Source organism: Lepisma saccharinum, chromosome 12 (assembly GCF_977018435.1).
Source record: "Lepisma saccharinum chromosome 12, izLepSacc3.1, whole genome shotgun sequence".
Taxonomy (NCBI): Eukaryota; Metazoa; Arthropoda; class Insecta; order Zygentoma; family Lepismatidae; genus Lepisma; species Lepisma saccharinum.
In genome coordinates, this window is record NC_139240.1 from 41,806,344 (window position 1) to 41,817,951 (window position 11,608).

Genomic DNA, 11,608 nt, shown 5'->3' on the forward strand with positions numbered 1-11,608 from the left:
AACTCAAATTTTATCCATTTTTGCAGAGCTTCGTTTCATGTTGAAGTGCACGCAAACTACTATAGCTCTAGTTCCGAAATTTTTGCACGCGCAAGCACCAAACTACAGAGCACAATGTCCGACCAAAATGGTGGTTTCCACGCATCATCGAATTCCCATGGGGGCTCGCGAACCGCATGGTGACGTCATCACCTCAACCTGCAAACTGTACATCAAAACGATCTGAGCGCCTCACGGTGGACACTGGAGCAACGAAAAAAATATCAACATGCAGGGGACATGTTGGGAAACCTTCCCCGCCCCCCTTTCCGTATACCTATCTTTATCCGTTTTCCCGCCAAAAATTCCGAAACTTGAAATTTGGTGAAAAAACGGCAAAATTCCAAAATGGCGGCCAAAATGAAAGCAGTGGAAATCGAAACTATTCATAAATCTGTAGGCCCCGTCCACGGCATTTGACGTCCACCTATCGTGATTTTCCCAAGACACGCAAAAGGGGGCGCTGGAGTCGCTCAAAGGTACGAAAGTAACACTTTTCACGTGAGGAAAATCCCCCATTTTCAAACAGTTGCACACGGGAAACGGTTCGAAATTTCGAAATATGAATATCCAATGGGACGATGGGAACACCTCGGTAAGTAATCGGCAACACCAACTTTTTCCCACACTCCACCCGATTGCCGGAACTGTGAACCAAGAAATCGATGTTTCAGTTTTTCGGATATCCACGTTCAAATTTCGGAGGGTCGCGGCGCCCCCAACAGAGCTCCAACGCGTGTCCCGATTTTTTTCCTTGGACGACTTGCGACCTCCTATCGGAATCCATGAAGAAACCCTACCTTGCTCTCGAAACGGCAACCTAAAATAATCCAAAATGCCTGAAATTTCGATGCGCCCTCGGGGGCAGGGGGGCGCCCTCCGACCAAAAATTTCGACATTTCCCCCAAACTTTCCAACACTGCGAAAAAATGGCTATCTCAGTTTTTTCGTACGTAGCACAGATTACGCTACTGTCTTACGCCACCCGTGGACGCTGTGACGTCACTCGTATATGCGAGAAATAACTGAATTTTCTCCATTTTTTGCAAAGTTACGTTTGATGTTGAACTGCACGGAAACCATTAAAGCTGAAATGCCGAAATTATTGCAAGCGCAAGCACCAAACTAGAGAGCACAATGTACAACCAAAATGGTGGTTTCGACGCATCACCAAATTCCCTTGGAGGCCCCCGAACCGCATGGTGACGTCATCACCTCAACCTGCAATCTAAACATGAAAACGATCTCAGCGCCTCACGGTGGACATTGGAGCAACCAAAAAAAATATCAACATGCAGGGGACTTTTTGGCCAATATTTCCCACCATACTTTCCCTATACCTATCTTTATCCGTTTTCCCGCCAAAAATTCCGAAACTTGAAATTTATTGAAAAAACTGCAAAATTCCAAAATGGCGGCCAAAATGAAAGCAGTGGAAATGGAAACTATTCATAATTCTGTAGGCCCGTCCACGGCATTTGACGTTCACCTATCGTGATTTTCCCAAGACACGCAAAAGGGGGCGCTGCAGTCGCTCAGAGGTACGAAAGTGACACTTTTCACGTGAGGAAAATCCCCCATTTTCAAACAGTTGCACACGGGAAACGGTTCGAAATTTCGAAATATGAATATCCAATGGGACGATGGGAACACCTCGGTAAGTAATCGGCAACACCAACTTTTTCCCACACTCCACCCGATTGCCGGAACCTTGAACCAAGAAATCGATGTTTCAGTTTTTCGGATATCCACGTTCAAATTTCGGAGGGTCGCGGCGCCCCCAACAGAGCTCCAACGCGTGTCCCGATTTTTTTCCTTGGACGACTTGCGACCTCCTATCGGAATCCATGAAGAAATCCGACTTTGCTCTCGAAACGGCAACGTAAAAAAATCCAAAATGCCTGAAATTTCGATGCGCCCTCGGGGGCAGGGGGGCGCCCCCCGACCAAAAATTTCGACATTTCCCCAAACTTTCCAACACTGCGAAAAAAATGGCTATCTCAGTTTTTTCGTACGTAGCACCCTTCACGCTACTGTTGTACGCCACCCGTGGACGCTGTGACGTCACTCGTGTATGCGAGAAAAAACGCAATTTTAACCGTTTTTGCAGAGCTTCGTTTGATGTTAAACTCCACCCAAACTACCAAAACTGAAGTTGCAAAAATTTGCAAGCGCAAGCACCAAACTGCAGAGAACAACGTCCAACCGAAATGGTGGTTTCCTACCCCATCGCTACCCAACCCAAGACCCGCAAAGAACATCGTGACGTCATCCGCCGAACCTGCACTTGCTGCATTGGAAACTACCTCAGCGCCACACCGTGGACACTGGAGGTACCAAATAAATTTCTGTACTCAGCAGACATTCACCAAATGACGTAACGTTACTCGTTGAACAATTGCATCCAGTACTTTCCCGCCAAAAAAATTGCAAACTGCAAAATTTCACACACTTAGCAACAAATTCCAAAAATCACGTTAATTTTAATTTTAAAATGGAAGCCATTCAGTGCACCCACACAAAGCAAATACGACATAGGTAAATAGGACTAACCTTCGTCCGTACACCAAGTACAACACCATACCTTCATGTCGCGTATTCATTGGTCTGCGGGAAAAAGAAACAACAATGTACGTAAATTAGAGACCAAAAATTCGTTCTGCACGTACTCTTTCAAACCGTCATCAGCGCCACCTGGTGTACGGTGGAGCAACCAAAAAAAATGAGCTTGTAGAGGACATTCCCACCTACGTTGCGTACCCCCTTATTTACTAACTCTGATCAATAGTTTGGCCTGTAGAAATTCGCAAAAGTCGAAAATCGCGACTTCATTTCTACCTTCTCAATTCTACCAAAAATTTCATCCAAAATGGCGTCCACCTTAGGAGGCACGAAGAGTTGCTCTTTGCGTCAGTAGAAAGGTACTTCTTTAGTCACATAGGAATTCACAGCGAAACTTCCTCACTGACAGAAATGAGGGCCCTGCACAACCGCAAATGACCAAAAGTGCTACTTTTCGCGGGTCGAAAATCGGCCATTTTCAAACGTTCACGCACGCGAAACAGTTCGAAATCTCGAAAAATGAATGTCCAATGGGTCAATGGGAAAACCTAGGGAACTTATCCCCCACAACGACTTTTCCCGAAATTCCACCGGATTCTAGGAACCGTGAACCACAGAATCGATGTTTCATTGTTTACTTTGTGCAAGGCTTAATAACTCGAACAGTGGCAACACTGATATTTTGAAACTGGCACGCGCCTACACCCCTCCCGGAATCCAATCGACGGAATATGTCAGTTGTGCAAAAATCGCAACTTTCGGGGGCACTGCCCCCAAACGAAAAATCGCCATGTTCCGTATGGGCAAGTTCGGTCCGCCCGTGACGTCACGAGGTGCACGCGATGCGTGCGCCACCTATCGCGACATCGTGTCGGTACCTTCCCCTGAAGGGCACGCTGGCCGGAATTTGCCTCCGCGGCCTCCGGGCCGCTCCGGTACGCAACAAACACACCTCTGCAAAGTGGTACCGGAAACCAAGATGGCGACCTGGAGGCCACCCTGCGAGTGGGGCCTACGTCGGACCACGTGCGATGGCCTCGGACGGACGTCACCTGAAAAACGTAAAAAACTCGAAATCGCTACCTCGACAAATGTGACCGCCTTTTTGTTTTTTTGAGTTTTCCAAAATGGCGCCCTGGAGGCTGCATATGGCGCTTTTTCGTCAACTTTTCCACCCTGCCCCATAGGGACGCGACCCCCGGAGAGCATCACGTGGTTTTTCGCCATCCTCGACACCCGATTGGTCCTCCACGGGTACCGACGTGTTGCGCCCCCTGGAGCCCCATGTGTTTGGGGGCCCCGGACTTGCTCCAGCGTGAGGCTTCGGACCCCATGGGGTAACGCCGCCTTGCACCGCTTTTTGTCCCCCAAAGTACAGGGTGGCAGAAAAGTCGAAAAAACCTCGAAAAGTTCGCACCCCTTCAAAATCCAAGATGGCCGCCGTTTCGAAAAATCGAGATAGCCGGTCGAAAGGGGACCGTCCACACTGCTCGGAACCGCATTCCGTTAACCTTCCCTCCCAACGATGCCCGACATGCACGTTTCCAAAAATGGGATCCGCGACGAATTTTTGGCCCCCCCTGGAGGTCACCCTGTGGGCCCCGGGGCCCCACGCTTTTTCCGGCGCATAGGGAACCCTAGGTGGGCTACCGCGTGGTACCGGTCCCGATCAGCTCAGGTTGCCGGTTCGTGGCGCCACCAATCTTCCATTTCCATTTCGGAGGCGCGCACGTACCGGATTAGGCGCCTTCGGCGCCCACTTGGGGCCGCCATCTTGAAATTTCGAAACGCGCGTTTCGTAGGCCTTGCATGGGCCTTAACCGCCGACAATGCCCGGCTTCGCCGGGGAAAGACACTTGGCCTGGAGGGGGGCTTGAATGGCTTTCAGCTGACGTGACTTGCAAAATTCGAAAATGCCAATTTCAAAATGGCGCCGTTTCCTTAATACAGGTCGGTTAAGGAAAACAAAAAATACCACGTGGTAGCCCGGAACCTCCTCTTTCCGAAAGTGCAAGGCTAAATTGTAAAATTTTTTACGGTTCCGCCGTCAAAAATTCCACAATGGACCCATGTTTACGGTACCCATGTTCGCTTGAAAAGTTCACTTTTTCGGACATTTCGGGACCCTGCGGGGGGGCCCCTGGGCCGATCCGGTTCAAATTTGAAATTTCCCATTTTTTCGAGGTTCCCTTTCGAACGACGCAAAAATTTCGAAAATCGGTCGGCGCGTTTCAGAGTTCCAACTTTGCGAGGCCCCTTTTTCGGGGGGCCGTAGCTCCCTTAATATGCGAGATACGGCCCTGAAAATTTTTCTCAATGTTTTGTGGGAAAGTTCGAACTTTCAGAAAATGGCCGCCATTTTGAATTTCCACCGCGGGTTCGCCCGGAAAAAATTCCCGAAAAGGTCCAATCTTCGGTGGGTCGGTTTCCGGGGGGGGACCCCCCGTAATTTTCGTCCATTTTCAAGTTACCGGGGAACGAAAAAAATGGCCATCTTGGATTTCCGACGGTCGGCCATCTTCCATCAACTCGTGTACTCCATTAATATAATATATAATAATTAATATAATATATAATAACCAGGGGCAGGCTAGAATTCTCTCAAGAATCCTATTTCGGCACAAAATCTTGATTTTTCAATTTTTCACGTAAATGTGTAGCCAGTACTTAGACACATGTTGCATGCGACTGTTGACAATATTTCGACCTGCTAGTGTTGCCATATATGGAGATATATCCCAAAAATGGCACTCTTCACTCAACCCATAAAATCGCCAGTCAAAAATTCATCAAATGTTGAACATGACCAGTATTTGTCGCAAATGATGGACTGACATGGCATCCGTCATCAAACGTCTAATTATGACCGTTCGATCATTTCTTACATATTTTCTTACTCAGAAGTTCATTTCTGGAAAAAAAATTAAATGCTGCTTTCAGTCAGTTATTAATTTTTATAATTTTCTGTACGGAGTGAACTGAATTTTAAGCATTGAAAAATATCTGAATGGATGAGGCTTTATAATGCAGAAAACTCAGTGTAAATATTTCTTACGGTTTTCATGATATACATTTGCAAAGTTTGGGTTGTGAGACTTTTGAAACACACTGTATATGATGCTGAGCATCACGGTATTCAAAACATCGCTAAATTATTTGAGAAAGCAGGAAATGGGGTGTTGGGGGCAAAGGGTAAGAAATTGTTACTGACTCTATGGAATGTTCACAACGTTGATAAAAGAAAAAAAAATCATTTGCTAACTTACGGTCTACTGCAATTTGAACTTAGAATCATCAAAATTTCGTACATATTACAGCAAAAGATCACAGTCGCCAGGCTGAAATTTTTAGTCGCCATGGCAACCTGGCAACTGGGGTTTTTCAAACCCTGTTCTAAAGTGTTTTTTATCGTGCTGTTGGTGAGTTTTATAGTGTTGTTAACAAATAATATACTTGTATTGGTACAAAAAGGGCTAGGATTGCTTTACAATTTGACACACATAGGAGATGTACTGTGTAGAAATGTCAGTGAAAAATTGAGGTGCAAGTCTGGGTTTGTCATACTATGTCATTGCTGTACCAACTAAGCCAGCACTCATTTGGCCACCAGAACCTATTTATGTAGCACTGACTGAAACAATTCCACACAGGTAAAACAGCGACAGCGAAAAATTGGGCAAAGCCAGGGCTGGCTTACAAAATTGAAGACACACTAATTGTGTTTATCCTAAGGGATCTATATTCCCATATTAAGAAGGTTGCATATAGCCTCAATGCTGATGCACCAATTACCGTATTTACTCATGTATAATGCACTCTTCTTTTTTAAAAAAACTTGCCCCAAAAAACAGTGGTTCATATTATACACGAAATAATTTGGACAGCCAACATGAAACCACATATGTTATCACTATATCACTGCATATCCCACATATATATCAACAGGATGGCTTTAATGATTTCTTTAGTAATAATAATTTTTAAGAAAACACTATGAAAGTGTAATAGCCATTTCCCATGATTTTTTCTTTGTAACGGAAAGTTTTGCAACACCGAGAAAGGCTGAGCTGTTCTGACAGAATTCGAACATGTACCTCCCCTTTACTACAAAGTAAACACCTACAAAGTAAGCAACGTGTTTACAGAAGTGAAAGCTTTTGGATTCTAAAAACAGTGGAAAGGGGGGGGGGGGTTGGTGACTCATTTTATGCACAAGACTATATTCTCCTCATGGTCCACATAGCAACAGGTAACTCGTTGAATATCTATGTTGTCATTCACTCTTGGTCAGCATAACAATAAGCTTTATAACCTAGAACTAAGAAGAAATCCATTTTTTTTAAACCTAAATTGTACTGCACATTATGTACGTGATATAATTGTTGCTTTTCCCCATCAAAAACCAGGGGTTGCATTATACACGCACACACTTATGCATGCATAAATATGGTACAATTTTTAATAAACAAACAAATACACGTAAGCAATACACATAGTTGCAGACTTATAGTGTACGCTAGAGTGCTGCAGGGAGTGTTTTTTGCTCGAGCGCCTAATAGTTTGCACGGACGACACTAGATATTAGATATTATGCCAATGTTCTAATATGGAAGTGAGAGTTCTTCGCTCACAATTATGTCATGAGCGAATCATACTCAATTAGGCAAGGCAAGCAACATACTCAAAGCCCTGTAGTAAATTGGTCTGTGTTAGTGGCCCTCAAATATGGATCATGAATTGACAAACATAGTGAAAATGAAGTTGTGGGCTGAAAATACCAGAGTGGATATTTTACATATATATTTCTACGAGTATTGTCACATTAAAATGATATTAGATTGTATATGCTCAAGGGTGGGATACTTAAACGATTACGAACTAGTCAAACTGATCCCATGCAGAACTCTAGTGTACGGTTCATCATTGGTCACAGTTAACTTGGAACTTTATTTGCATTGTTCTGTATGTGCACACTGAACTGGTATTTCACGTGTAATGTTTACTTTCAGAGAAATTCAGCAGAGATGCCCCAAAACATCCAGTCAGAAGGCTTCATGAAATGTTCCCCACGGCTGTGAAATTCGAAACTCTGTAAGAAATTTATTTGCTTTCATATTATTGCATAGTATAGAAAATTGGGTGTTGAACACTACATGTTTGCAAAAAATCATTACTTTAATTCTGAAAAGCCATAGCTAAATGTAAGTTCTAGATATTAAGAAGTCTTTATAATAAATATTAATTCGTTAACTAAAGGCGGCTAAAATATGAACTGTAAGAAGTTAGTTTTGTAAATACAGTCCCTACCAAAAATTTAAGACCACCAACTTTTTTTTATATAAATGAATCCTGACCGAAAGTTTTTGTTACAAATATCGAGTGAAATTGTATGGAAGTAATATAGTGTGTGAGGCATGTATTGCCGAAAAGATAGTGGTACGTCTTGTAGTTCTTGAGATACGAAAGTGGAAAATCAAATTTCTTAACTGAAAAAAACAGCATTTTGAAGTACAGATGAATGTGTATACACGTAACCGACGTCGTTATGACAGTACAGAATTTTATTTCAGTATTGTGGAACATGAACAAAGGTTTTGGTGAAAGAAAAAAAAATAATTCGTTTTATATTTTTTTTCTCCTAAAATTTGCAAAATAAAAAAAAAAGCGAAAACTGAGAGGTCTTCAGATAACAATATCTTCCTCAGCGACTGTGCTGGAGTGAACAAATTTTATCAGTCATTAGTTGAAATGTGTGTCAATAGATGGCACAGAAAGACATATCTCGAGTAGCAGCATTGTGCAAGTCCAAACCTCTTTTCTTTATGCTTGATAATAAACAGGCTGTTTGAATCACAAGCTACGAGATAATGGGGAAAAAATCTGTGTCCGTGGCCATGAAATGGCAAATAATTGGTATGTACAGATGCAATAGGTCTCATAGAGAAATTGCAGTCGCATTGAATGTGAGTAATACCTGCATGGCGAACACAATAAACAAATTCCAGCAGCAAGGTACAGTGATTGATAAACCACACTGCGGCCGCCCCAGGGTAACGTATGTATGTGAGGACCGGATTATTGCAAGAGCGCCAAAGAATATTGGTAAAGCCCCTCTTCCAGCGATAATGAGGGAATTTGAAGATTCCACTAATAAAAGGGTCTCAAAGATGACCATTTCGCATCGTCTGGGGGAATGTAGACTCGCGTCTTACGCTCCTCTCAAAAAGCCATTGCTCAACAATGTACATAAGAGAAATCGTGTGAAGTGGTGCAAAAATAAAAGAAACTGGTCCATGGAACATTGGGGTAAGGTCCTTTTCAGTGATGAATCGAGATTCGTGCTGTACAGCTCCCGAAAAGTGAGAGTTTGGAGGACAGCAACCGAGAAACTTCTCCCCGAATGCCTTGTGCCAGCTGTTCAGGGTGGGGGTCAATCAGTCATGATCTGAGGATGCATGTCTGCTGCAGGGACTGGGATTTTGAGAGTCATTCCTGGCTCTAGGGATTCACGAGAATACATCGAAACAATGAAAGATAACATGCTCCCGTCCGCCCAGAAGCTCCATAACGGGTAGTTCATCTTCCAGCAGGACAACGTGACTTGCCACATGTCAGCAAGAAAGGCTTGGATTGAAGTGAGGGAAATCTCATATTTGCCTTGGCCAGCATGAAGTCCGGACCTGAATCCTATAGAAAACCTCTGGTCTTCGTGTAACCAGATGCCAGCCAAGGAATGTCCAGGAACTTCGTGAACAGGTCTCCGAAGTATGAAATGAGATTACACCCCAAGAATGCCACAAATTGGTCCGCAGCATGAGAAAACGTGTGCAACTGTGCTTGAAAGTTAAAGGTGGACCTATTGAGTATTAAAATTGCACACTTCATTCATCTAATTTCAGGAGAAATGTTTGTTTCCAAGTATATTTTCAAACTTCAGATTTAACCTTTGGATCCCAAGCGTCTCGACCGAGATGCTGTGTCAAGGTCGTAGTTTTTACGTTATAACTTTTCTATTTTTGGCTAGAATTTCTATTTTTTTTATATTGTTCCTAACACATTTATTTAACAGAAATGTTTCTTGCACCTTTTTTTTTCTTCATGAAAATGGAGGTGATAAGGCGTGAAAAGGGACTTCTCTTTTGCGTCTCTTTTCAAGGGAAAGTATAAATTTCAAACATTTCAATAATTTTTTAAAAATAATTTTTGGGGTTTTTCTCCCTTCCCCCTCCATATATATGCCAAATTTGCATAAATTTTGCATTTTGTCCATTTTGACATTTTTTCGGGGAGGGGGGGGGGTAAACGCCATTTTTTTAAAGAAAATTATTTTTGAGGGGATTTCCCCCCTTTCCCCCTCCATATGTACGTCGAATGTGCATAAATTATATATCGTCTGAATCTGTGATTCATTCTGCGTACAACGGTATATCTTTCATATCTCTAGTTTCTGAGCTATAGTCATTTCAAGGTACTGCTGCATTTTGAAGCTTGAATCAGTGGCGTGCCCACCATTCCTTTTGGGGGTTCAACTCAAGTTACATTGGTCATACGACAATGATGGAAATATTTTTCTGTTTCTTACATGCCAGCGATAATTTCTATGTGCATTTTGAACTTTTCATATCCTTTTTTTCGGGGGGGGGGGGGGATACCCCATTTTAAAAAAGTATTTTCATGGGATTTCCCCCCTTTCCCCCTCCATATATACGCCGAATATGCATAAATTATATATCGTCTGAATCTGTGATTCATTCTGCGTACAACGGTATATCGTTCAAATCTCCAGGGCAAATAGTCTCTGAGCTAAAGTCATTTCAAGGTACCGCTGCATTTTGAAGCTTGAATCAGTGGCGTGCCGACCATTCCTTTTGGGATGTACAACTCAAGTTACATTGGTCATATGATAATAATGCAAATATTTTTGTGTTCCTTACATGTCAGCGATCATTTTCATGTGCATGTCGACACTGTCATGTACTTTTTCGAGGGGGCGGGAGGGGGCGAATCCCCATTTTTTTAAAAAAAAGTATTTTAAGGGGATTTCCCCCCTTTCCCCCTTCATATTTACGCCGAATTTGCATAAATTTCATATAGTCTGAATCTCTGGTTCATTTCGCGTACAACGGTATATCACTCATCTCTCTAGGGCAATTAGTCTCCGATCTACACTCATTTAATTGAAACTCTGCATTTTGCTCAAAATCGGCTCGGGACCGTGAGGCTTACTTGTGAAAATGGCCTTGGGACTCAAAAGGTTAATGATTTTACAAATTGTACCTTTAGTTGCATCTATTAGTTATAAGTGCATTAATATGCCCTTACACTTTCTTGATCTCGATGTACCTTTCAATAACATTACATAATAATTCCAATTTTGTATTAGTGTTTATTTCATGAAAAGCACTCGCATATGTACTTTTTCTCTTTGTAAGAAAAACACATGACAAGGTAGTCTTAAACCTTTGGTAGGGACTGTAGTATGATGCCTTCATTTTCACATGTATTTTTTCTTAAAAATTCAATTCTATTGATTAGCAAAACCTGTTACAATACCAGGAGTCTTGGGTTTGAATCCTGGCCTGGGCATGGTTGTTCTTTGGGAGTGTTCCTCCCAACAGTTTCATCATTTCATCACTCATCCTCATCATATATATATATATATGAGGGGTTCAGAGCACAAGTGGCCAACTCCACTTTTCGTGGAAATGGAGTTCCATGCATAACTTAGAAGTGTGAAGTATCAGGACTAGAAGTAAGTCTCTACTAAGTTTCAAATGGTTGTGCTCCAACAGCTAAACACAGTACTAACTTATTTAAATGTGCCTTTTTCTCATAACTCTCTTGAATGGAGTTATGCCACTTGTGCTCTGAATCCCTCATATACAGGATAAGTCAAAAAGAATGAAACAACTTTACACAAATATTATGGCGTAACAGTTTGCGATAGAATATCAAATGAGGCGTCAACATAAAGAAAAACTGGAAGTTTTATTTCCAATTGATGCTC

The 11,608-nt window shown here is 42.6% G+C and overlaps 1 protein-coding gene across 1 annotated transcript in view; it reads left to right on the plus strand.

The window, feature by feature from the left end:
• LOC145996314 (endoribonuclease Dicer-S-like) overlaps positions 1 to 11,608 on the plus strand; it is a 170,402-nt gene that overhangs the window by 150,982 nt on the left and 7,812 nt on the right. Inside the window, exon 22 of the mRNA XM_083132747.1 lies at positions 7,611 to 7,692. Coding sequence (XP_082988873.1) covers positions 7,611 to 7,692 — 82 coding nt within the window. The remainder of the gene's footprint in view (positions 1 to 7,610; positions 7,693 to 11,608) is intronic.